Consider the following 27899-nt stretch of genomic DNA (forward strand, 5'->3'; position numbering starts at 1 on the left):
TCTCTAAACATAAATATATTCAATGTGAAATTAAAATGGTCAGAGGAGGGCGCCTGGGTGGCTCAGTTGGTTAAGCGACTGCCTTCGGCTCAGGTCATGATCCTGGAGTCCCAGGATCGAGTCCCGCATCGGGCTCCCTGCTCGGCAGGGAGTCTGCTACTCCCTCTCCCTCTCCCCCCTCTTGTGCACTCTCTCTCTCTCTCAAACAAATAAATAAAAAAATCTTAAAAAATAAAATAAAATAAAATGGTCAGAGGATAAAGCAGAGTAAAGGTAAAAGACCGAACCATGTGTCCTTGACCTGACACTCAGCTCTTACTTTCCATTGGCAGCAAGCCTACTGCTTCCAAAATTTCGGTTCAGAAAAGACTTCTGCTTAGGAAAAACACACAGGAGAATATCAGTGGTAGTAACAGAAGATCCAAACAGAACTGATTTTCTGCCCCCAATGCCCAAAGGAGGAGAGAAGAGCGAGGGAAGCCAGATCCACCTGGAAAGTGCCAACGCCCCTTCTCACCCTGCAGGTTACAGTCAAGAATCAGAAACACACATGTGCGGCGCCCAGCGGAGCGCCTGGGAGCTACACCATCCTCATCTATCAAGGTTATGCCACCAAACCACTCAAACTATCCACTTATTCAACCCATTATCCTTCTCAGAAAAAGAGAAACACTTACAGGAGCCAAAATAGGGCCACGGATGGACAGCACCCAGAGCCATGTCTCACCTGCCTGGTGGAGTCCAGAGCCAGCTCCAGCAGGCCATCCACCGCCAGCCCAAGGCTCCGGTAAATTCTCCTAATTGGCTGCTCACACTCCAGCGAACTTTCTGGGCTCATGAAAAAGCTTTCACAGATGTGACTGCTAATTTCAGCGTCTGAAGACATCTCCACACATTCAGACAAAGTTTTGTCCAGCTCCAGCAGGGCTGCCTCGGACCCAGGCCACGTCTCATCAAGCACTGGTACTGCAAAGTGAGCAAACACAGAAACCTGCATATACCGCGTGAAAAGCAAGCTCACATGACCAGTGTTGTCGAAGGATAAGCACACCCATGTCCCCAGGACAACGACCCATCCCAAGCATCAGGAGCTCAAGCATCAGCCCCAACAGGGAAGGAGGACAGCACCCAGCGCCCCAGCCCAGGGGCTGCAGGCACCGGGCTGTCCTGGCACTCACCTGCAAACAGGGCCTGGCCACTGGGCCGCGCATCAGGTAGGCCCTCATCCTCCAGACAGAGCCCCACGCGCTCACCGATCCGGCTCTTCAGGGTGATGGCAGCCTTCAGCATTTCTCCAAATAAACTGAGCAGCCTCCGCAGAGCATCTCGGAGCGCTCTCCTGAACAAAGCACACAGCGGACAGCGGGCTGTCAGCCATGACCCTAACTGTCTGACTCCGACAAGAGGGGCACAGCCCAGGGGGCAGCTCTGCCAACAAGACCAAACCTTTGGGCTGCTGCCCCTGACTTAAAAAGACGTCATCTTATTGCTAGTTTTAGCGGGTCCCTGTCCCCACTCACAGCCTTCCTGACCCTCAGGAGGACAGCTCTCCACGGCGAGCCTGTGTGCCTTTTTAGCACTTGTTTGTAGCTGACGCCTCCGTCACCCTCCACCCACCAACATGGCCCTGTCCGTCCAGAGCACAGTGACCCTGTCCAGGATATAGCCGGGGGCAAAGTGCTGCAGCCTGCGTGTGAGCTGGAGCCAGTGCAGGGTCCTTACACCGGGGAGATGCCAGGGCCAAGTGGGCAGGAGACAGGCTCATCCACCCCCATCCGTTGCCACGTTCGCATCCCCATCATGGGCCTGGAACAAGGTCTGCTCCCAACATGGGGACATGCCCCTGAACAAAACACACTGGGAGCTGCCCCTTACAGGGCTAAGGCACCAGGGGAAAGACACAGGAAGGAGGGTGGGAAGGAAGCAGCGGGGCAGACTACGGAGCATACGGATAGCTGGGGGCCCAACGGCTCCCTGCTGCTGCCCAGGCCGCCACAGGTGGCGACCGAGACCTGAGGACAGAGGGCAAGGCAGGCACAGGAGAGAAGGCCCTGTGGGGGCAGCGGGCGGAGGCAGGCACGAGGATGACCGCGGATACGGTGGGTCAGGGAGCGTAGGTGTCAGCTCTGCTCTGAGAAATCACGAGTCCCCCTCAGAGCTGGCCCCACCTCCTCCTCACGCCCCGTCCAGGCCAGGATGGCTCCAGTCCCCATGAAGGGGTGCCTATTTTAAATGGTATCTTGGAGGCTTCCAGATGTTTTCGGGATTCTGTTTGCTTCTTTACAAAATATTTCTAAACTGAGGCAAACTGGGATGCCTGGGTGGCTCAGTCAGTTAAGCGTCTGCCTTCGGCTCAGGTCATGATCCTGGGGTCCTGGGATCGAGCCCTGCGTCAGACTCCCTGCTCAGCGGGGAGCCTGCTTCTCCCTCTGCCTGCAGCCCTACCTACTTGTGCGCTCTAATAAATAAATAAAATCTTTAAAAAATATAAATAAAAAATAAATAAACTGAAGCAAGCAATTAAAAGAAGTCAGAATGGCTTCTGAGGCCTCTTGACCTTCCCCCCAACCCCTCTGCAGACACGCTGGGACGAACTAGTACTGGGGTCCTGCCCCCAGTGCCATTTTCCTCTATTCTCTCTGCCAAGCTTCCTTTTCCTCTGACCTTCTTCCCACTTCCTCCTCTCCTGAACCTATTAAAACCTGCCTCTCTAAAGTCTTCTGAGGATCTACACAGACCTCAAGCTTCCTATGTTCTCTGGACAAGACCAAATTGCGAGCCATAGTTAAAAGAGCTTCCTAAAGTAACTAAGGGCTCCGATAGGTTTGCTGAAGAATTTAGCAGAGTTACTCAAACTTACCAACCTGGTTTCTCACATTTATATCAGTTAGTCCACATGCTTGTTGGTGAGGGCCACGCCAAACACCGGATGAAACTAGCCCAAAGGAAACATCCCAAGGGGGATTAGAGAATCTAGCATCAACTTCTGTCAGGATGCTAGAACACACGCTGGAAATCACTGAGCAGGTACGGTAGCTTTTCCGAAGCCTGCTGATGGGAACAAAACTCAGGCTTGTACACAAGAGCCTACTAAACCTCTTCACGACCATTACAATGGACTCCAAATGGTCTTTTGAGACCATTCTAGTCTTTCTTTAGATGTTGAATCCACCTGGGTAGCATTTAACTCTATTTTCTAACAGGCTGAACTGGGATCTTTCTCTTAAAAAGGACCAGGACAGAATGGGAAACTGCCCGTTCCAGATTCAGGGACTACGGCAAACCAGCTGCTTACACCCTACAGGAGTCACCTAAGAAACTGCTAAAATCCTCAACTTTCAAATCTGGCAAGTCAAGGCCCCTAAACAAAACCAAAAAAACTTAATAGTTTCTGCTACTGCAAAGAGCCAGGACACTGGTGGGGCGGGGCAGGGGGGCCCTCTAGCCAGTCTTTAAAAAAAAAAAAAAAAAAAAAGATTTTACTTATTTATTTGACAGGGAGAGCACAAGCAGAGGGGGTGGCAGAGGGAGAGGGAGAGGCAGGCTTCCCGCTGAGCAGGGAGCCCGATGTGGGGCTCAATCCCAGGACCCCAGGATCATGACCTAAGCCGAAGGCAGATGTTTCACCGACGGAGCCCCCCAGGCGCCCCTCCAGCCAGCACTTCTGATGTAGGACAGGACAACCAGGAAAGTCCTTCCTGGCACTGAGGGACAAGACCACTAAATATGAAACGCCTGACTCTTGATCAGCAATGCTTCCAAGGCAAGATCCTGCTCAAAAGGGGCAAGTTGTAAAAATTAACAGGAAACCCGATCAGAACAGGGGGAGCTCTCAAGCCCTACCGGCCGCAGACCTGTCAGCAAGAGGCACCTCCACCAGATTCCACATTACTGCCCAGGCAGGAGGAAGCAGGTTTCCTTCTGCCCAGCAACAGCTCAGCCAATGGGAGCCAATCACAACGCAGCCAATGAGAAACCACTTCCAACACCCAGTTTACTCCAATGGCATTTGTTTACAACAGGCCCAGCCCCCCTCCCCTCTATAAAAGAGCTTCCTCGCCCGCCCTCCAGACTGGCTCCTGGCGATGCACCCGCCAGCGTGTCCTGGACTGCGATTCTGTTATTCCTGAACAAGCCCACCTATTGCTGGGAAAACAAACAATCGAAAACCTGGCAATTTAATTTTAAGGTTAACACCACTTATAGCACCAAATCTTGCAGTCTGGCAAAATGTGAAGATTTGGCAAAGTGAGTGGCAGGTATATGGGCATCTTACATCAGTCAGTACTTTTCTTGATGTTTAAAGTCTTTTTGAAAGAGAAGAATAATGTGGCACAGGGTTCCATCCTGCCCGGCATCTCTGTGCACCAGGGCAGAGGTGACAGAGGCAAGTGACTGACCTTTCGCGGTCAGACAGGTCAATGTCGGACTTGAGCATCGAGATGAGATTTGTGCCTTCCTGGTTTTCCCTGTCACGCCTTTGCTGTAGCTTCTCCAGTTCAGAATGGCGCTCTTCTACCTCGTGACTTAAGGATAAAATTTTGTCTTTCAGCTGTTAAGGAAAAATTGTTACAGCTTTATTTTTAGGAATAAACTTCTGTAAGAAACACTCATCATCGCAGTTAACAAAAGTATGGCAAAATATGACAGTGATTAAAGGTGAAAATTACTAATAGGGTCCCCCCCCCGCCCCCACCATTATTCATTGCCTACAAAAACAGAATACACAAACATTCTAGCCTGCCCCAGGCACCAGGGGGAAGGGGCAAATTCACCAGAGATTATTCTCATGAATAAGAATTCAAAATCTCTTTTATGGTCATTTAGAATAAATACTAGTTTCCAGGCAAGTGAAGATCACGCTTATATATTTCTCCTTGAAAAAATAGCCAAGAGAGGCGCCTGGGTGTGCAGTCAGTTGAACATGCAACTCGGTTTCGGCTCAGGTCGTGATCACAGGGTCCTGGGATAGAGCCCCAGTCAGGCTCTGTACTCGGCATGGAGTCTGCTTGAGATTCTCTCTCTCCCTCTGCCCCTCCGACTCATGCATGCACTCTCTCTCTCTCTCTAAATAAATAAATAAATCTTAAAAAAAAAAGTCAACCATCACGGGGTCTCAGTGGGCTGGCTGGTTGGGTGGCACCTGGCTGCCCTGGGCTCCCCAGGCTCCTGAGCACTGACCACAGGTCATTGTGGTTTTGTCACGCAGCTTAGTGAAATGACAAGTGTGTCTTCCCAGCAACAGAGTGACCTGAGCCCACTGCCAACCACCCTGATTCTTCCAGGCTGGTTGAGTTTACTGACAAGAATACGGGCATCCTCCCACAGAAGATGAAGAACAGAGAACATGACAGGGCATGACTGCACACACATGCAGCAGAGAGCCAGGCAGACCGCGTGCCTGTCCCACACCTCTGTCAAGAGTCAAGAACAATGGCTGCTCACAGCTGCTGTGGGCAGTGCACCAGCCAATGCGTGACATGCCTGCCACCTCCAGCTCAGGATCAGACGGGTGGAGCCCAAAAGCAAGTGGACTCCAGGTGGAGAAGCCGTGTGCTTGGGGCACACCCAGCTGGTATGGACATCTCTTCATCCAGGAGCAGGAAAAGCAGGTTTGCATGGGGCAGAAAATTGGTAAGAGAATACGAGAGTGGGACCCATAAAACATTAGAAAGTACAAAAAGGAAACAAAGACCAGATAAAATAAGAGTGTAATTTTGAAACCCCTTATTACAGGAAGGAAAGCCAACTGTAAACATAATTTCAATGCTATGCTTGTAGGGAAATTATAAACCACTGGTTATGTCACACTAAGATGGCAAATAAGGACCACAAACAAACAAAAGAGAAGACGAACAGTGAACCCAAACGCTGCCAGCACAGGAAACCGGTGTGCAGATGGCTCCAGGCATGGCCTGGCCCCAGCTGGTGGGGTGTGAGCAGACGGCAGATGCCTGCCGCACGCGCAGCCCGGAGCCCCGTTCCCATGTCGGCTACATGGGACATGGGGTGAGGCAGCCACACCTGTGACGGCCAGCAGTACAGGCCACCGCAGCGGCTGGTCCCGTCTTTGAGTCCATGGGACAGACTCTCCCTCTGCCCGTCCTGCTACCTCCCTTTCACAAAAAAGTACCTGGTGACTGGGTTTTCCCCAGTCGAAAAACCCAATAGATACACCTCTAGCGACACTGATCCAAAAAGAGAGAAGTACGAACAAACATCTTAGCAAAACGTTTTTTCTGGGGGCCCCGGGGGGGCTCAGTCGTTAAGCGTCTGCCTTCAGCTCAGGTCACGATCCCGGGGTCCTGGGATCGAGCCCCGCATCGGGCTCCCTGCTCCGCGGGGAGTCTGCTTCTCCCTCTCCCTCTGCTGCTCCCCCTGCTTGTGCACTCTCTCTCACTCGCTATCTCTCTGTCAAATAAGTTAATAAAATCTTAAAAAAAAAAAGAAAGAAAGAAAAGGAAACATGATTATTACAATCCTGAAAGGTCTACATTGTGGGACTATCTCAAAAAACAGTATAAATAGGGGCGCCTGGCTGGCTCAGCTGGTGGAGCATATGACTCTTGATCTCAGGGTCACGAGTTCAAGCCCCACATGGTGTGTGGAGCCCACTTGGAAAAAAAAAAAAAGAAAATAGTATAAATGTTACATCTATACTCACAAAAGAAATAATAAACTCAACAACAACAAAAAACCAAACCCAATTCAAAAACCGTCGAAGGACTTGAACAGACATTTCTTCAAAGACACACAAATGGCCAATAAGCTCAGGAAAAGATGCCCCACATCACTCATCATCAGGGAAACGCACATCAAAACCACGATGAGGTCGACAAGATCCCACATCACACCTGCTATGGTGGCGATTATAAACAGAGAAGGTGACAAACGAGCGCTGGTGAGGCTGTGGAGAAACTGGAACCCTGTGCACAGCTGGAAGGAACCTAAGCTGGGGCTTCCGGTGTGAAGACAGTACGGCAACCCTCAGGACACAGACAGGTCGCCGTACGACCCAGCAGTCCTGTCCCTAGACGCGCACCCCAGAACCGACAGCAGCACTTGTACCCAGAGCAACGGCCTCATAACAGCCAAGAGGGAGAAACAAACATCTAGAGGCCTATCGGCACACACACCTGTGAAGACAGAAATACAATGTGGCATTTCCATGTGACAGAGTAGTTATTACTCAGCCACAAAACACCAGGAAGCTTTGACCCACACTCTGACATGCATGGACCCCACAGACATTACGCTGAGTGAAATAAACCAGACACCAGAGGACAAGTGTTGTATGATCCCACTTGCAGGAGGTCCCGGAAGTGGTCAAATTCACTGAGGCACAAAGTAGAAGAGTGGGTGCCAGGGGCTGGAGGGAGGGAAATGGGGAGCTAGCGGTGGTGGGGGCAGGGTTTCTGCTTGTGATGATGATGAGCTGTTCTAGAAATGGATGGTGGTGATAGTTGCACAACCATGTGAATAGGGTTAATACCACGGAACTGTATACTTAAAAATGATTAAAATGGTAAATTTTATGTTATGCGTATTTTACCACACACAAGAAAGTAATAACAAAGAAAAAACATGTGCCACATACCTGCAGAATTTGGTTATTCTTCTCCTGAAGCTGCAGAAACAAAGACTCTTTCTCTTTTTGGTAAAGAGACTGTGCTTGCTCATACTCCAGCCTATGTATCTCCTCCTTTTCATGCAAAGCAACTTTCTTTTCACTTTCAAATTCACCCTGTATAAAAGTAATTAACAAAAACAACAAAAATGCCACTAAGATCTAAAAATTATGCTTTGTTCCATTTCTCTGCTGTTTGCTAAACCACAGTTCATTCAACAAATACTGAGTCCATACTGTGCCAAGAGCAGCGATCAAAAGGGACAAAGCCAGAGTGAACATGTATTCAAAGGTGCTTCTCATACAGAACATAAAGACGACAGCTCGCTGCCTTTCCCAAATGATCACATGAAGAAATTATCCATCACCAGGCTGTCATGACCATCAGAATCCAAGATATTTAGAAACCTAAATTCCGGGCACCTGGGTGGCTCAGTTGGTTGGGCGACTGCCTTCGGCTCAGGTCATGATCCTGGAGTCCCTGGATCGAGTCTCGCGTCGGGCTCCCTGCTCGGCAGGGAGTCTGCTTCTCCCTCTGACCCTCCCTCATGTGCTCTCTCTCTTTCTCTCTCAAATAAATAAATAAAATCTTTAAAAAAAAAAAAAAGAAAAGAAAAAAAAAAAAAAAAAAAGAAACCTAAATTCCTTTGGTTTTAAAACATAAACCCTATTTCTTCCTAAATAATAAAAACTGTTTCTCATAAGGTTCACCTAACAAATTATATTAATGAAATAAGCTTAAAACAAAACAAATACAGAGGCAGCACTTCCAAAATGGCATTATAAGGACCTCCAAAAATGTATTCCTCTATAAAAGCACTGAGAACACTGACAAACAGTGTAAAAATCAACTTTTTCAGAGCTCTGGAAATTCAGAGAGACTTGTAACAATCCAGAGTTTACTACAAACAAAGTCTGAGTCTCCATCAAAAGAGCAAGCTTTGAGGTATTTAAACTTGCCGTAAGGCCATCACTCCAATCTCTGGTATAGCTTCGAAAACAGCAGGCCAGAGGTCTTAAGGGTTGGGGGGACAAAATGGGTTTGGATCTCCCCAAAAGCACCACCCCGGCAACTGTCACTAACTGGCCCATATTGCAGCTCCCTAAAAAGCTCCATTCTCAAAGATGATCTCACAGGGCTCACTCGTCAACAATCCTATCCCCAGGCCATTTAACAAAATCCATCAGCAGCCACTGTTCAACATCACAGTGGCCTGAAACTGATAAACTGATCACAGTTGGAGCCAATAAGAGGAAAACATAAAACTTAAAAGGAAACACTAGGGGCGCCTGGGTGGCTCAGTCGGTTATGTGTCTGCCTTTGGCTCAGGTCATGATCCCAGGGTCCTGGGATCGAGCCCCGTGTCGGGCTCCCTGCTCGGCGGGGAGTCTGCTTCTCCCTCTCCCTCTCTTTCTCTCTCTCTCCCACTGCCCCCCACCCCCACTGCCTGTTCCCTCTCTCCCAAATAAATGAAAACAAAACACTAGAGAATGAGATACCAACAGGGAGCTTTGAAAGGCTCTAACATATTCCTGGGAATTTAGAAAGCAGGTATAGGGCTGTGTACTTATCAAGGAAAACCTGAGAAGGCTCTAAGAGTTCACTCCTCGTTTACCTCACACACACACAAAGTGAAAGCTAAGTAAGAGAAAGCTGCCTGCCAGAGCACTGAAAGCATGCCCCAACCAGAGCCCCTCAATAAGGAGAGGAGAAAGCAGAACTAAAGAGAGATTCTGGAGCTGAGAAGAACAATTACTAAAATGAAAAATTCACTAGAGAGGCTCAACAGTAAATCTGAATGGGCAGAAGAATCAGCAAATATGAAGATAGATCAAATAAGATCATTCAGTGTGGAAAATAAAAAGAAAAAAGAATAAAGAAAAGTGAATAGAAAGGCACCCGGGTGGCTCAGTTGGTTAAGTGTCCAACTCTTGATTTCAGCTCAGGCCATGATCTCAGAGATTTGCTCTCTCCCTCTGCTCGCTCTCTCCCCCTCTCTCTAAATAAATAAAATATTTTAAAAGAAAGAAACAGAGAGAGAGAAAAAAAGAAAAGCAAATAGAGCTTCCAAGGTCTGTGGGACACCCTCAAAGACCAACATACACATAATGGGAGTCACAGAGGAGAGGAGAAACGAACAGGGTAGAAAGACTGCTTGATGATATAATGGCCAAAAACCACAACTTGGATGAAAAAATATTAATCTACAAACACAAGAAGCCCAACTAACCCCAGGTAGGATAAACTCAAAGAGATCCACCCCAAGACACATCCCAATTAAACTGTGAAAGGCGGCAGCAAGAAAAGTGGCTCAACACAAGCCATCCTCAAGGTAAGATCAACAGCCAGCTTACTTCTCAGAAACCACACAGGGCAAAAGGCACTCGGGTGATGTATTCAGCGCTGGAAGAAAAAGACTTAACCAAGAATTCGATATCCAGAGAAAGGAACTCTTTCCAAAATGAGGGAGAAATTAAAACATTCCCAGGTAAATGAAAATTGAGAGAATTCATTACTAACAGGCCTGCCCTGAAGAAATGCTGAAGGGGGTCCTCAAGCTAAAGTAAAAGGACACTAGACGTGAATTTGAATCCATATGAAGAAATGAAGAACGTGGTAAAGGTGACTGAACAAGTAAACTGAAAGACAAAATATAATTTTGGTAATTTTTTTCTTCTGATTTAGAAAAAAACTGAATAAATCAATAAGCGTAAGTTGGATATAGCCGTAGCCTGTATGACGATATCAGCACAAGGGAAAGGGACTGAGGCTACATAGGAGAATAGATTTGTAAACTATTAAAATTAAGATGGTATTAATCTGAACTATACCGTTATAAGGTGTTCACTGTAATCCCCAGGGCAGGCACTAAGAAAATAATTTTAAAAACATATACAAAAGTAAACATCAAGAAAATTAAAATAAAAAGAAGGCAGTAATGGAAAACTAGAAAAATGAGAGAGACAGAAGATACATCAAAAGCTAACAGCAAGTACTGATGCACGCTATAACGTCTATAAACCTAGAAAACATTGTGCTGAAAGAAATCGCACGTATTGTACGATTGCACGTCTTTAAGGTCCAGAAAAGGGAAACCCACAGAAACAGAAAGATTAGCGCTGCCAGGGGCTGGGGGATGGGAGAGGCAGCTAAGGGGTGGGGAGTTCTTTTTGTGGTGAGCTGAATGTTCTGGAAGTAGACAGCAGGGACACTTGCACAATCTGGTGAATACACTAAAACCATGGAAATGTCTACTTAACAAGAGTGATTTTTATGGTATGTAAATTTTATCTCAATAAAGTTGTTAAAAAACCACAATAAAGCTACATTAAAAATCGTAAGAGCGGGTGTGGAGTGTTCACTCATCCTGCACATTCCTCCATGAAAACAGACTACTTGAAGCCAGACAAGCGGTGATGTGGGTTCTGAGTCACCAAAGCACGGCAATAAGACCCAGACTTTCTCAGATTTAAAATACTTGACAACTGGGCGCCTGGGTGGCTCAGTTGGTTGAGCGGCTGCCTTCGGCTCAGGTCATGATCCTGGAGTCCCGGGATCGAGTCCCGCATCGGGCTCCCTGCTCGGCGAGGAGCCTGCTTCTCCCTCTGGCCCTCCCCACTCTCATGTACTCTCTCTCTCTCATTCTCTCTCTCGCAAATAAATAAAATCTTTAAAAAAAAAATTAAAAAAAAAAAATCCTTATGGGGTAGGGGCTCCTGGGTGGCTCAGTCGGTTAAGCGACTGCCTTCGGCTCAGGTCGTGATCCTGGAGTCCCGGGATCGAGTCCCGCATCGGGCTCCCTGCTCGGCAGGGAGTCTGCTTCTCCCTCTGGCCCTCCCCGTCTCATGTGCTCTCTCTCTCTCTCTCTCAAATAAATAAAATCTTTAAAAAAAAAAAAAAATACTTGACAACTTCTTAGCAGGAAAGGTATGATAACCATCCAATTCGAATAGAAAAAAAATGAATGAAAAAGTTGCCTAGCAATGACAATACTTTGCTTTCACTTTGTGTGCCACCACTAATCCAGAGTGCAATCTCTCCCTGACTCGCAGGTGAGAAAGGACAGCAGTAAGTCAGGTCCGGCCGTGCGATCTGGCAATGCTCCCGACTGGCACTCCTCCTCCTCCTGCACCTCAGCCAGAAGAGCGGGGTGCTAGGCCCCAACCTCTGCAGCAGCCAGGGTACCCTGCTTGAATGAGGAGGCCGAGTCAACGCTGAGCCCCTCCTCCATACAGACCTACCTGTTAATACTGGATCACCTTCACTCCACACACCTTCGCTGCGAGGACACACGGGACTCAGGCGATGGCTCACAGAAAACTGACTCACAATCGTCAGAAGACGGGGCATGCGTAGCACAACACTAACATCGTATTTCAAGTCACAGACGCTGTTTCTTATATTTTTATAAACTTTCTCTCCTGAAATAAGTTTAACTCCCAAACCTTTAAGAAGAAGCATCAAGTAAAAACCCCAAGTTATCACGCACTGCAAAGTTTCTGAAGTACTTGGATTACCACGCTTACACCACAATTCCCCTTCTGGGGATGCTGATCCCGCGAGTGTCCGCCACAAACTGTGGGTGAATACAGGAAAAAGCCTGAACACCAGCAGGCACCACAGACCAGCACAGGGCCAAGGCCAAGGGTCAGGACCATACCACCCTTCCCCAAAAAACAGACCTCAGGGAATACTGCCGCCATGTGCAGGACCCTGGGAAACGGAAGAAACCATCAATGTCCAAGAAGAGGAAACCACACCCCCGCCCCCAGCACGCGATGAACTATGACTGGTGTGGGAAACAGAGGCAGAAGAAAATTTATTACATTTCCTTACTCCCTACGGCCCACGGACAAGTCCCTGAAACAGGCAGAGTGACCCTCCTCTAGGGACTCAGCTGCTTCCATGTTAAAACTTTGCTCAGGGCAAAAGGCAATCCTAGCCTGACTCCCCCCAGGATCCTGTGAGTCTACTTTAAGTATAAAAATTCCTCTGGAAACTTCCTTTATCTCTAAACCCCCCAAGACACATGTTGGCAATCATCCCCCAAGCATACAGCCCGCTGATATACATCTGAAGGGTCTCATGACTCAGGTTTTATTAGATGGTAATAAAGGACCTTTTCCCAACAACAGCTGGCCTCCTCAAGGTCCTGGAAACCTTGCTCCCAAATTCCTTACAGACTTAAGCTCTCCCTAACCTCCTCCCAACTTGAAAGTATATAACAGGCCACTGCTCATGACCCCGGTTCAGCTCTTTCTGCCCATGGGTCCTGTCCCCGTGCTCTAATAAAACCACCTTTGTGCACCAAAGACGTCTCAAGAACTCTTTCTTGGCTGTCGGCTCTGGACCCTAACGTTCTTTCCTACATCATGATTAACAATCCAACTGGAAATGGAACCACAGTTCTTTGGGCCCTGGGACCCTGGCACAGACACTGGGGTGCTCCCCCCCCACACCTTCAGGGAGTGGTCACGATGGCAAACCTGCATGCTCACTCTGCCCACTAAATGCTCTGGTTAAGACGCAGGAGGATTAAATACACGGCTCTTGGGAAACTTGCGAGCCACAGATCACTTTCTTCAGGCAACAATCTTTCATAGAAGCCAACTTCTGTTTGAGGTCAGGGCAGGAGTCCAAAAGCACCCCTGCCCCCGCATGCCCTTGAGGAACCCCCACCCCAAGTCCTGGGGCACCTGTGACCAGCAGGCTCCAGCCCTCTCTCTGGCCATATGCTCCCTCTGGGCCTCAGTGTCACTCTTCCAGGGAGTGTAGCTCCTCATCTGCCCCACTGAGGGACCCAGAGCCACACCACAGAGCTGCACTTGCTAAAAGAGGGTGGAAGCTAAGCATACCACTGTTACCCATCACTTTGTTTCAGGGAGGGTTTTAAAGGCAGTTCACAGAGATACACAAAGTATGACAAGACAGCATAAACTTAATGAAGGAAGCAGCAAACACAAAGCACCCATGGAACGTGCACTGTGGGCAGAAGGAATGGCTCTAACTTCCCACCTACAAGGGGACAGTGGAGACACTTCATGCCTGTCCTGCCCAGTGCACGCCCAGGCCTGGAGTGAGAACTTGCGAAAAAGTGCACCTTCACCAAAACCGAGGCAAAGGCCAAACACGGCAGCATCCCGCGGCAGGATGGCCCCCGGGAAACAGGAGGCAGGCGAGGCAGGTTCAAGGGTGTGCACTCAGGAAAGGCTGCAGGACAGAACCCTGGCCACCGGACCTTGAAGGCCCAGTGGCTGTGGGATGGTTGTGGATGTCCAGCAGGACGTGTTCTCAGGCTACCCCCTCGACCTGACTGGTGAGGCTCAAAGTCAAGTCTCCCTTGACTCATGCAACCCCTACCTCCATCCATAAGACCTCCTCACAGATAATCATTTCTATTTCCAGCCTTGAATAAAACTCCATTTAATTGTCCATATTCTAAAAGATAAAGTCAATATAAGAAAAAGATGCCTTTAAAAGTTTATTCTCAGGTTTTTCTAAAAATGCACAGAATTCCAGGAAAAATGTCATATATATTTTTTTAACCATTAAGAAAACATGACAGATATGACTAAAAAAAAAAAAAAGTAGTATTACACAAAAAATACCAACACAGTCGGGTGCCTGGGTGGCTCAGTCGGTGAAGCGTCTGCCTTCGGCTCAGGTCATGATCCCGGGGTCCTGGGATCGAGTCCCGCATCGGGATCCCTGCTCAGCGGGGAGCCTGCTTCTCCCTCTGCCTCTGCCCCCCACCCCCCAATGCGTGCGTGTGCTCTCTTAATAAAATCTTTATAAGAAACCCAATGTAATAAAAATAAATTTAACTGATAATGAATTAAAACATTCAAACTATATTTAAAATGAGCTTACTATTTTCAAAAATTACCATATGAAGTTTTTTTTAATTGAAAAGAAGATGAAATTGCCTTGAGCAACTGATACCGGCCATGTTGTAGATTGCTTCTGCATTCCAGAACTCTGCTTAGCGTTACCCACACAAGGGAGATTTCTTTATGGGACGCACATCTCTTAGAAAAGGAAATCAAGCTTACGTTTCCAGAGAACTTTTCTCACAAGCGAACTCCAAAGGGAAGTAACCTGGAAAGTAATCCAATGAGCTCACAAGCGCATGTGAAATAACTCTTCTGGTAAGTGACCCCGCTTTTCAAACAGGTGCAAAGATATTTGCGGCCCAGATAAAACCTGCCAGAGGAGGAACAGCATGTCCCTGCTATTTTGGGGACAATGACCGACCCTGGCAGCCCAGAAAACGCCCAGCAAGGCTTTCCACAGGATCTGCCTGCAGGGTGGAGCCTAAGGGAAGCCCACAGCAGGCACATGCAAGCACCCAGAAGTATTCCACACCAAGACAGGGACCTGATGTGATGGCCTGTGCAGCGGTATGGACATGCTTACAGGAAGAAATACGGGGGACAGGTTAACCAGCATCACAGGAAGCAGTAAAAACAGATTCGTGCACGTGAAGCCCTGTGTGGACCCTGATTTGAACAACCACGGGAAGAGACGGGAACTTGGGCTGGATATAGGATGATAGTAAGGAATTCCTGTTCATTTTTTAAGTTAGAATGGATTGCAGTTACGTTCTTTCGGGGGGAGAAAAACAGACCACTTGGTAGAGATAGATGAAAACACACAATATCTGGGATTTGCTGCAAAGTAAGCGGGCGGTGGGGGAGCGGCGATGCACTAAAGACCAGCATGTACCCCCCTGGGTAGCCGGAGACAGAGGTTTACTGAACTATTTCTGTCCATGTTGAAATGTTCTCCAGTAAAAGTTAAAATAGGCTCAGAAACAGCTTCCCCCCTTCCCACAAGTCCAACTGTTTTTGTGAAACCAGAGAGACAACAAAGGTCAATTAAAAAGTATCTAACGTTCACCTCCTTAGTAGCAGGTAAAGGGATCACTTACTTGAGCAACAACTCGCTTGTACAACTAGAAAAATACAACAGCCTCTGGGAGCACTCAGACAGGAGTCGACCCAGAAATGCCAAAACGCTGCGCCCAGATATAGAAATGACAGGCGGTTTCAGAAAGCGCTCGGCTCTGTGTCACCACACGTAGCAGAGTGGGCAGTCTTTAGAGGGAGGGCTGCAGTCCGTGAGACCCAGGAGAATGGCAAAAAGGGACCGCATCTTTCCCACAGTCGCCCTCAGCAGGTCCCAGAGCAGCGCTTCAGGAGAGGAGACGGACAGCCCTTCACGCTTCGGGGTCACTAACTCAGCCCCAGATGCGCATGTGCTGGCCGAATCCCCGTCTGCCGAGCACAACGGTGCAGCAGACACAGGCCAAGGCGTGCCTGTCTCACGGACGGCTGTTTCACACATCCTGCTCCTAAGATGCTCACGGGGCCAGGCACTCGCAATCTGCCAACACCCCTCTGCTGCACCAAGGACTGTGAATGATGCAGGTCCACCTCAGGTCCACCGCTGTACCTCCCTGCAGTGAAGCCTCTTCCTGGCGGCCACCTGACCTCCTGTGATGGCCCCTCAGCACTGCATTTGAGGGGACTGGGGGGACCCTGGGGGACACTGGGAGGGTTAAGGGGACACAGGAGGACACTGAGGCTAGGGGGACACTGGTGATCGGGGGGACACTGGGGGGACATAGGGGATTAAGGGGACACTGAGGGGGCTAGGGGGACACTGGTGATCGGGGGGACGCTGGGGGGACACAGGGGATTAAGGGGACACTGAGGGGGCTAGGGGGACACTGGTGACCGGGGGGACACTGGGGGGACATAGGGGATTAAGGGGACACTGAGGGGGCTAGGGGGACACTGAGGGCATTAAGGGGATACAGGGGGACACTGAGGGGGCCAGGGGGACACTGCAGGGACACTGAGGTGATCGGGGGGACACTGGGGGGACACTGCGGGGACACTGAGGGCATTAAGGGGACACGGGGACACTGAGGGAGTTAAAGGGACACTGCGGGGACACTGAGGTGGTTGGGGGGACACTGGGGGACACTGATGGAGTTAAGGGAACACTGAGAGGGTTAAGGAGACATGGCAGGGTGACATGGAGGGGGCTTCATCCTCTCTTAATGAAAGGTGAGTGAGAACACAGAGTGAAGAGAAGACTATTCATGCAAACTCCTCACTGACCAGCTGCGTCCTTGGCTTCCCTGCGGTGGTCAGGCTGGGTCTCTCTAAGCCATCTTGAGGGCACAGGTTTGTGTGTGTGCATTCCTCCTCTGTCTTCTCATCCCCTCAAATATGAGAAACCCACCCAGAGTGGCCAGATTCAAAGGAACTTAAGAGTCCAAGAAGCAAATCTCAAGAAAAATGCCAATTCCCAGACTTTTCAACCAAACAAATGGGGATAAACCTCATTTTCATGCTTCCCTTTATTTTTGTAATCTCCTGTAATTCTCATTCTGGCAAGTGTCATTGAGGAAATGGTTTAACTACTAATTTCACAAAGCAACTGATCACTACACACACGACTGAATACACGGACTATTAATCTAGGAGACGCAGGAAACACTAGAGCCTTATTTCACGGTTAGAAAAGAGGTATTAGCATGTCCTTTTTAAAAAGCCCCATAGATGGGGCGCCTGGGTGTCTCATTAGGTTAAGCGTCTGCCCTCGGCTCAGGTCATGATCCCAGGGTCCTGGGAAGATACGGAAGACACGAGCATTTCAAATCTAAAGACACGGAAGCAGAAGGGCCTCGGGGTGCACAGCCAGCGCCCTCACATGCCATCCTGCCTAGATGCGCTGGGAACTGAGGGACACGAGCGCCACAGCAGTTCACAAGGACCTTGGCTGGGCCCCAGCCTGCGGGGACTGCCTCACCTGTTCAAAAAAATTCCACTGCTTTGTCAGACTTCTTCTAAAGAACAGCTACACAATCTGACAGATTGCTCGTACGTATTCTGAACACGAAACGGAGTGTGCACGGGCTCCAGGAGCACCTGCCGTTAACACAGCTGAGACAGCCCGCCCTGCACGGTCCTCACCTTCCTGCGGTGAGGGCTGTTCCCTCAGCCACAGCCTCCTCCTGCGAGCCCAGACCCAGCTGTCCCCCCGGTCATCCCCAAGGGCCACAGCCTCTGCATGACCCAGCACACCCTGTGAAGCCCCCAAGCAGTGCCCTGGAGGGGTCCTGAGCCCGCCCTCTGTGCCCTCCCACCCCTCTGCTTCCTGAGGGCCACGGTCAACTCTTGCCTCAGGTAGTACAATCATTCCCAACCCTTCTTCCATCCAGCCATCAGATGCCTCTGGAACAGATCTGGGCCTTGGCTGCTGCCTGCAAGGTCAGGGCCTTGCCCTCCAAGGACACCACCCTCCAGATACACCCCAGGTGGACGAATCCTGCCATCCTTCCTCCCCCCCCGACCTCTTAGGTCACACCAACACAGTACTGAGGGCCACTGGCACCCCATAACAGCTGCACCTGAAGACGTCTGCAAGGATGAGCAGGGGCTGGCCCCTGGACATCACCCCCTTCTCGGCAGGCTCCCTGAAGGCCCTGCTGCTCTAGGCCCTGAGAAGCAACGGAGAACAAACGAGAACAGGGACGATAGGCACAACTACTCCTCATACTCTGCTCTCGGCGGGCTTTGTTGCAGGGTACAGGGCTCGACGTCCAGGAGGGAAGAAGTGGGGTCTGCACTGGGCAGGCGGGGAAGTGCTTGTTGGGAGAGGTGATCTGACTGGAAAGGTGAGTACATGAAAACAAGAGGACAGCACACCGAGCACGAAACAGACAACAAGGGAGAGAAGGATGGGAGACAGGGTCTGAGTGCACGTGTGGAAAAGTTTATGCAGAGCTGTGCCCCCGGATCAGAGGGAGCAGCCTGGGGTGCAGAGGGCGGGGACCAATGTGCAGAAGAAAGATTATGGGGGAGGCCGCCTTCAACAGGCAACTGTTGCTGGACCAGACTGGGAGCCCTCTGACACATTCTGACACCCCCCACCCCCGCGTGCCTCTGTCCACCTACCATGCACCCCCTGCGAGCCTCCGTCTACCCGTCCACCCACCACGCGGCCTCGCACGCACCCCTCCACCCTGTGTGCCCCCTGAGCATGCCCCCGTCCACCCACCAGGCGGCCCGCACACACCACCGTCCACTCACCATGGGCCCCTGTCCACCCACCACATGCCTCCGTCCACCCACCGTGCACCCCCCATGTGCCCCCATCCACCCACCACGCGGCCCGCGCACGCCCCCGTCCACCCACCACGCGGCCTCGCACGCGCCCCTCCACCCACCGCGTGCCCCCTGCGCGCCTCCATCCACCCACCACGCACCCCACACGCGCCCCCGTCCACCCACCACGCGGCCCTGCGCACGCCCCCGTCCACCCACCATGGGCCCGTCCACCCACCGCACGCCTCCGTCCACCCACCGTGCATCCCCCACGTGCCTCCATCCACCCATCCACCCACCACGCACCCCACACGCGCCCCCGTCCACCCACCACGCGGCCCCACACGCACCCCTCCACCCCCCACGTGCCCCCTGCGCGCCTCCATCCACCCACCACGCACCCCACATGCGCCCATGTCCACCCACCACGCGGTCCGCGCACGCCCCCGTCCACCCACCGTGGGCCCCCTATCCACCCACCGCACGCCTCCGTCCACCCACCACGCGGCCTCGCGCGCACCAATCCACCCACCACGCAGCCCTGCACGTGCCTCCGTTCACCCGTCCACCCACCGCGCAGCCACCCGAGAGGAAGCCCCCAGTCACGACGGATGGCGGCAGAACATAGGACGTGCTCAGAGAGACAAGCACGCAGACGGCAGGAAGAGAGCTGCCCTGAGACCTGCCTCACCTGCTGCACTCCCGGAAGCTCAGGGGGCACCAGGGCTTTCACAGCCTCACCCTGATTCCCGCTCCTCTGCGTCCTCAGGCCATCCTCCGCAGGCGGAAGCTCCTGGCCATGTTTCAGTGCCTGCCTGTGTAGCTCCTGAGTCAGAGCGGTGGGGTGAGAAGCATCCTTCTTCTGCAGCTGCTTCTCCAGGTCCGCTCTCAGCTGCTCTAGAGCCCACCTGTGCTCCTCCCGCATGGTCTGCATCTCAGACAGGTGACGCGATTCCAGAGAATCCAGGTGTGACGAGTGTCTTGCCTCCAAAGCACTGACCGCCGCAGCATGCTGTGTCTGCAGTTCAGCCACACGGGCTTCTGAAAGAGCCCACTGCTCACTCTCCACCGAGGCCTTCAGCTCCTCTACCTCAGCCCGGTGCCTGGCCTCCAGTTCCGCCGTCAAGGACAGAATGTGCTGTTGGTGTCTCTCCTGGAGGAGACGCAGCTCACAGGCGTGCTTCTCCTGGGCCTCCCGAAGGAGGGCATCCTGTTCCGCAGTGAATTTCTCTGTGATTTCTTTACGTTCTTTTAAAAACCTGAGAGGACATGCAAAGTGAACTCGGGCAGCAGAACACAATCATAAAAGCACCAACCTCACTTGGGAACACCTACTCACCACCTTTCTTACAACAAACACTACATCGTTGCATTGTTTTAACTGTTCTTGCTCCTTCTCCCTCTGCCACAAATGGCCTGAGAGGACCACCTTCAGAAATAAGTGGAGAGTGGAGGGGCCACATGAAGCCAGAGGAGCTCAAAGGACAGAGCCCAGGCATCCCCCCTCACAAACTGAGTGGAGGACACAGGATCCACAGCAAGAAACCGCACACGTATTTCCGACAGACACCATGGCAAAGCAGATGTGACCGCTCACTCTCGGCGAGAAGGACCTCGACAGGGAAGGGGCAGCAGGATCGATTCTAGGAGCCCACAGGGCCATAAAGAACAAAGACCTCAGAAAAACTCTGGTTGTGAATTAAGGGACATGAATTAAAAAGAGCCACGGGGTGCTGGCTGGCAGAAACAAAGGCAGGCAGGCAGACTCACTTCTAATCACAGCACCCAGGATCCCACCAGGAACTGAAAAAGCCTCAGCCTCAACTGGGCGCACGCTGCTCATCAGTGACATGCCCTGGTCAGTTCACCAGATAACTCTGGAAGCATTTCCAGAGATTATCCCATTTACCGTCACCACACAGGGAGAGCACGAAGGTTTTGTGAGGTTGAGCACAGTGCCTGCATCCAACCAGCTTACACAAGGTGGGTCGAGATCTGAACTCAAGTCCTCAGACCCCTAGATCAAAAGCTCTTGTACCTCGCTCATGATGGTGGGGAGCAGCTGATGCATGAGAATAAACAGCACCAACAGCAAGTCTAATGACCCCAAGACTCACAAACACCCCCAGTCACGACAGCCCGGGTTTGCAAAGAGTTAGCATTGACAGAGACCAAGAACCAAATCACATTCTAAATCTATTTAAAATTTAAGGGAAGTATGCATAAATTTTAGGAAAAGGACATTTATTTTTTAAAATATCTGAGTTTTAAAAACACAAAGAACTAATATGGATGAACTGCATGTCCTTTTGATAAGTGAGGTCTCAATTCTTGCTTTTGAAATTTTTTTTTTTTTTTTTAAGATTTTATTTATTTGCGAGAGAGAGAATGAGAGAGAGAGAGCATGAGAGGGGGGAGGGTCAGAGGGAAAAGCAGACTCCCTGCCGAGCAGGGAGCCCGATGCGGGACTCGATCCTGGGACTCCAGGATCATGACCTGAGCCGAAGGCAGTCGCTTAACCAACTGAGCCACCCAGGTGCCCCCTTGCTTTTGAAATTTTAAAATGTGCAAAGAGCAAACATGATGTGGAAGATGCGTGCACAGTAGCATCCACCAAGGAACACAGGCTCCACCAGGAGGATCTGGACACTGTCTCTGATTTGTCCCAGCATATCTCAGTTATAGGATGTGATATGGTATGATATCCTGCTGTCATTTTAGGGTGAAGACCAGGTATCGGGGACTCGCTCTGCCCCACCTTCCTGCAGACCTTCCCACCCTGCTCAGAGCCCACAGCACGTCCTCCCAGGGCACCTGCCTCTCACACTCTGCTGGGCATCTTGGGGTCAGGCCTTAGGTGGGATGCTGGCCGACGGCTCTACAGCTAATACGCTGCCACAAGGACGTTACCCACCTGTTCTGTGCCTGCATCAGCTGGAGGGCACAGTCGTCCTTCAGGCGGAGTGCGGCAAGCTCCCAGGCCTGGTCTGCAGGAGCCAGACGGCCACCTGGCTCCCGGCCACACTGGCTGCACTGTGGACACTCGTCCCCTGCAAGCCCGAGCTCCAGCTGCCGGAGCCGGCCCTGCTGCTCCACCAGGGACCCCTCCAGGTCCAGGATCTGGGCTGCCTGCTGATCCTGAAGTTGCCTCATTTTGATTTCTCGAAGCTCAAACTTGTTTATTATTGACTGCTTTTCAGCTTCAGCTTGTTCTTTCAGGTCAAGGAGCATCAGCGCGAGTTCCTCTTCAGCTTTTCTCTTTAGATTCTCACTCGCCACTTTCCATTCTGCTTCTTTGTCTTTGAATTCTTGCTTCATCAGCTGTAATTTCTCCTTAGCTTTCTTCAGCTCCTCCTGGTGATCTTCAACCAAGTTATATTTTACCTACAGATAACATAATTTCATTTAAGACAGAAAAAATTAAAAGAAAAGATTATTGGCAGGAATGGCACCCAAACCAGCTGTTCTTCACCTCTGGAGTTGGCAGGCCTGGACAAAAACTTACCGAACTCAAAACATACACACATGTGCGGAGCAAACAAAGATAGCGTCGGAGGTCTTCTGTGTCAAGACCACCAATGGGGGGGGGGGAGGTCAAGGGGAAGGCCAACCACAACAGAGTAGAGCCACCATCAGCAAAAAAACTAGAAGTCCACGAGAACGAGAACAGCAAATGGTGTAATGAGCTCAAATCTGTGGACTTGCTTCATTCATATTCCATTATCTACAAGGAACCTGGTCAAAAGATTGGTGAACTAAAATTTAAACTTTTAAGAGTATCTTGTGAAAAGGGAGGTTAATCACAATGCTGAGGATAGGCAAATATCCTGATTTTCAAAAAAGGAAGGAAAGTAGGTCAATAAACTACTAAACATTATCAAAAATAAACAAAAGTAAAAATGGTATTGAAGATTGACCTCAACTCCTTATTTAAAAATTAAGTCATTAGGGCGCCTGGGTGGCTCAGTCGGTTAAGCGACTGCCTTCGGCTCAGGTCATGATCCTGGAGTCCCAGGATCGAGTCCCGCATCGGGCTCCCTGCTCGGCAGGGAGTCTGCTTCTCCCTCTGACCCTCCTCCCTCTCATGCTCTCTCTATCTCATTCTCTGTGTCTCAAATAAATAAATAAAATCTTAAAAAAAATAAAAATAAAAATTAAGTCATTAAAGGGGCACCTGGCTGGCTTAGTCAGTAGAGCATGTAACTCTTGATCTCAGGGTCATGAGTTCAAGTCCCATGTTGGGTATACAGTTTGCTTAAAAAAAATGAAGTTATTAAAAATAAGTTTAGGGTCATGCTTCTGGACATGGCTGAGAAGCTCTAATAAGGCCAACCCTCCCAGAGGGTAACAGCTATAAAGGCTGGAAAAAAATATAAGAAACTACCCAAAGGCCTGAGAGAGCATCTAAAAGCAGACAGATTGTGGAGAAGGGCTGGACACCCAGAAGAAAGAAATGGCACTGGGCAATTTACCTGTCCACACCATGCACACAGAAATCCCAAAATCTCATTTGTTTGAGCAGAGGAGGTAGAAAGTGAAAGGTGAAAGCCCATTAGGACAGAGCCAGAGAGACAGAGAGCTGCAAAATCTTTGCATTAACCTAGCCCAAATCTCAAGTTGATTCCTGATGCATACATGTGTGGGCAGACTCCAAGAGCAGACCAACACAGAGAAGATGTAATGTGGAGTTAGAATCCAGCCAAGTTAACTGTCTGCTAAAACAAACAAAAAAAATCAATACTCTTCAGTGGTACATAACAGAATCCAGAGTCTCCACAATGTATCATTCACAATGTCCAGGATACAATTCAAAATTAGTTGATATACAAATAAACAGGAAATATGATACATGCTAAAAAGAAAATACAATCATTGGAGAACCCCAAGATGACGCAAATGTTGAAATTAACAAAGGTTTTCTTTTTTTGTTGGTGGTTTTTTTTTTAAGATTTTATTTAAGAGAGAGACACAGCAGACAAAGGTTTCAAAAGCAGATATCCTAACTGCATTTATGGGCATAAGAAAAATATGCTCATAATGAATAAAAGGATAGCAAATCATGGCAAAGAAAAAAAGACATTCTTAAAAAGAACTGAATAGGGGGGGAAAAAAGAACAACCAAACAATTTTCTAGAATTGGAAAGCATAATATCTAAAATTTTAAAATTCGCTGGGTGGACTTAAAAGCAGATCAGAGCTAACAAAAGAGTCAGTGAACTGGAAGATTAATAGAATTTAACCAACAGGAAGGGGAAAAGATTAGAAAAAAATAAAATGAACAGAACCTCAGAAACTGAAAGACAGAACATCCATGTAAATGGAGTTCCAAGAGGAAAGGAGAGAATGGAACAGAAATAAAAAACTGAAGAACATACTGGGTAAAAATCTCCCAAATTTGGGGAAAGACAAAAATGTACAGAATTCTCTGTAAGTCACTAAAACAAACCACCTTTTCAGTACTGTCATTATTAAATAAGAAAAAAATAAGGTCAATTGAGTATAAGGTTTTGTTTTTGTTTTCTGAGGTAACTATGTCAGAATCAATTTTATGTACTGATTTTAAGAATTTCTTTCATGAGAGAAAAAAATACCAAAGAAAATCACACCTAGGCACATCATGGTAAAATGACTGAGAATAAAAGATAGAAAGAAAAACCTCTGAAGCAATCAAAAGAAAATGACACATTACATTCAGGGAAATACTGATTTGAGTGATCACTGACCTATCAGAAATAAGGTCAGAAGTGACATCTTTAAATCCTGAATAAAAATCTTGCCTTCTATATGTAGCAAAAAATTTCTTCAAGACAGACTGTAAAATAGAGACTTTCAGCTAAAAGAAAACTTGCGCAGCAGATGTACACGACAAGAAAGGCTAAAGGAAATGCTTCAGGCTGAAGGAAAGTGATACCAAATGGAAACTGAGATCTTTGGGAGGAAAGAAAGAGCCCTGTAAAATGTTGTAAATCTAAGACTACTTTTCCTTTTAATTTCCTTCAAGTACCTATGACTATTCAAAGCAAAATTTATATTGTGGAATTTAACCACAGAGAGATGTAACACCTATAAAAATTATAGCATAAAAGACAAAGAGAACATTATAGATGTACCTTTATACAACCATGGAGCTCTTACCTTTTACCTGAAATGGCATAATGTTAACTGAGAAGACTGTGAGAATGTACATTCTAATCCCGAAAGCAACCATTAAAACACGTAATACAAAGTATAATTTGAAGTCAACGGATACATTAAAATCAATTCTAAAAATATTCAAATAATCCAAAAGGCAAGAAAGAAAGAACACAGGGAACAAAAAGAGAAAAAACACAAAGAAAAACAGATGGACGACCACACAGAAAATAGTAAAATGGCAGACATTATCTCCAACCAGATCAATAATGAAGTGAAAGGTTAACAAACTAAATACTCCAATTAAAAGGTAGCGTTTGTCAGAACAGATTTGTAAAAATATTCAACTATAGGGATGCCTAGATGGCTCAGTTGGCTAAGCGTCTGCCTTCAGGTCAGGTCATGATCCTGGAGTCCCAGGATTGAGTCCCACGTCGGGTTCTCTGCTCAGCAGGGAGTCTGCTTCTCCCTCTGACCCTCCTCCTCTCATGCTTTCTCTCTTTCACTCTCTCTCTCTCAAATAAATAAAATCTTAAAAAAAAGAAAAAAGGTAGGGTTTGTCAGACGGATTTTAAAAAATATTCAACAATAGGGGCGCCTGGGTGGCTCAGTCGGTTAAGCATCTGCCTTCAGTTCAGGTCATGATCTCGGGGTCCTGGGACTGAGCCCCACATCGGGCTCCCTGCTCTGCGGGGAGTCTGCTTCTCCCTCTCTCTCTGCCCCTCCTCACCTCCCCCACTTGTGCTCTCTTTCTCTCTCTCTAATAAAATAAGTCTTAAAAAAAATATTCAAGGATATGCTATGCATATGTATAATGTATTAAAAAATAAATATGTGGTCTCTGTCCCCAGTTCCCGACACGCAGCTGCTAAAACCCTTGGAATTTCTGGAATGATAAGAGTCTTTTGTACACTAATGAGATGAGAGGTGGCTGGGGACCTCAGATGGCTTCAGGATGGGAGCTGGTCCCCAGAAGAATCAAGGCAAGATTAGAGGGTTGGAAATTTCAGCCCCACCCCAACCTCAAAGAAAAGGGATGGAGACTGAGTTCAATCACCAATCGCCAATGATTTAATCAAACACGCCTATGTAATGGAGCTTCCATAAAGACTCCTAAATGGTGAGATCTGGAGAGCTTCCAGGTGGGTGCACAGGGTGGTAGGAGAGGAGCGGGCGTGGAAGCTGCCCACCACCGCACACCTCGCCCCGTGCATCTCTTCCCTTCGGTTGCTCTTGTTTGCATCCTTCATAATAAACTGCTAGTAGTAAACCGTTTCCCTGAGCAGTAGGAGCCTGAAAAGAGGTGTGGGCGGGCATGGGAATATGCGGGCTCCAGAGCCAAGGCAGACCGAGATGAGCAGGTCACGCAGGGACCCAGTAACTGCAAACGGGTTCTGGCGTGGGGCAGCCTCACAGGACTGAGTCCTGAAACTATGGGCGTCCAGCACGGACTCCAGCCAGTCTCCAGAGATTTGAAGTAAAATGGACAGAAAAGGGAATGCCATGCAAACAATGTGGATGAAGGCTGGAAGAACCGTATTCAAGAAAGAGAAAGCAGACAGCGGCGCAAACAATGCTACAGAGGAGAGGGAGGGGTACTTTCTCAGGAAGACAGAACAATCACAAATGTGTGTGCATGTAATAACTTCAAAATACTCAAACACTGACAAAATTAAAGGAAAAATGGACAATTCTATACCCCTCTCTCAATAACTGATGTAAGCAGACAAAATGGTGGTCCAGGAAAGATATTACACACACACCTGAACATCAAAAGTCATGGAGGAAAGTCTGCCCTTGACTGAATGGTGCCTGAGGCGGCCACGTATAAAACCACAGACCGCCAGCAAGAGAGTCCACCTGCGGCGGCCCACACAGCTCTGCACAAAGCTCTACCCTTACTTCTGCTTTGCCCCAAGTCCTCACCAATGCCTTAGAGAGTGACCTGCGATGAGACACGCAGGTAGTAACTTGGTATGAAACTGAGTGTTGATGGAGAATGAAAATCCAGAAAGACCTTCACGGGAAAGAACGCAGGGTGAGAGCATCAGGCCATAAGCACGAAGTGGGGGGAATGCGGCTTTGTCAGGACACTGGTGAAAGACTCGCAGCTCAAGCTACGGCGACTCCGTTACCCTGACACAGGGATGAGCTACGCCCTGTGCTGCGCATACGGTGAAAGCTGCCGGGAATCTAGGCGAGGCCTACACGCCAGACCTCCGCCAGTGTGGGTGGTGCGGCGGGGCTCTCCTCCCGCACAGAGCACACTCTACAGCCACACAACCGACAATCAGCAGAAGAGCCCAGGGGCTCGACACCATGGGGCTCACCGGGGTGCACAGGGCCTGCAGCTGGCCGTGCCAAGCAGCCTGCCGCCCGTCTGAGGATGCCCAGCCAGCCCCCCTAAGCCTGGAGGCAGGGCGAAGGAGCAGCAAGGAGCCAAACCCCGGCTCGGCTCGGGGTGGAGCCCTGTCCTGACTGAGGAGGCACTAAGCAAACACGCTGCAGGGAGCAGAGGGGACGGAGCGCGAGGACCCGCGTGGACCTCCACAGGAGCCTGCCACCATGGAAACGGGCCAGAATCACACTTACCCTCTCCAAGTCCTCTTTCAGGCAGATTTCGTGCTGCAACTTCTCATGTAAATTTCTATTTTCTAGTTTTAAGACGTCAATTTCTTCCCTGAGCTCCGTCTGAAGAAGTGAGAGTTTAAGCCTGTGCTCAGTTTCCAAACCCAAGACGCTGGCCGTCACCTCTGTCTCCACCTCCAAGGCCGTGTCCTGTGCACACGGGAGCGGCACCAGAGCAAGCTCTGTGAGGGGACAAGGAGGCAGGAAGCACATCAGGCACGCGCCTCGAGGACAGCACACGCAGCACAGACAGGACGCTCACCTTCCAGCGCCTCCCAAAGCGTGGGCGCCTGGAACGCCGCGGCCCTGGGTGCGCCCAGATGACGAGCTGCCCTGTCCTGAGCGACCGGTACGCACTCACCACCCACGCCATCCCGCTGGTTGGGGTGCC

General features: G+C 49.4%; 1 protein-coding gene across 11 annotated transcripts in view; it reads right to left on the reverse strand.

The window, feature by feature from the left end:
* Positions 1–27899, reverse strand: part of PCNT (pericentrin) — a 128509-nt gene that overhangs the window by 58081 nt on the left and 42529 nt on the right. For 10 of the 11 annotated variants that reach the window (XM_064577633.1, XM_054504048.2, XM_064577627.1 and 7 more), the window contains exons 12-18: positions 27473–27690; positions 21663–22132; positions 19440–20007; positions 7598–7744; positions 4401–4552; positions 1179–1339; positions 728–966 (exon numbers count right to left, since the gene is read on the reverse strand). In XM_064577633.1, the coding sequence (XP_064433703.1) occupies positions 728–966; positions 1179–1339; positions 4401–4552; positions 7598–7744; positions 19440–20007; positions 21663–22132; positions 27473–27690 (1955 nt within the window). The remainder of the gene's footprint in view (positions 1–727; positions 967–1178; positions 1340–4400; positions 4553–7597; positions 7745–19439; positions 20008–21662; positions 22133–27472; positions 27691–27899) is intronic. The other variant, XM_064577642.1, reaches the window with a different exon arrangement.

Source organism: Mirounga angustirostris, unplaced genomic scaffold (genome assembly GCF_029215605.1).
Source record: "Mirounga angustirostris isolate CCGP_5_RB_7025 unplaced genomic scaffold, mMirAng1.0.hap1 SCAF_1, whole genome shotgun sequence".
Classification (NCBI taxonomy): domain Eukaryota; kingdom Metazoa; phylum Chordata; class Mammalia; order Carnivora; family Phocidae; genus Mirounga; species Mirounga angustirostris.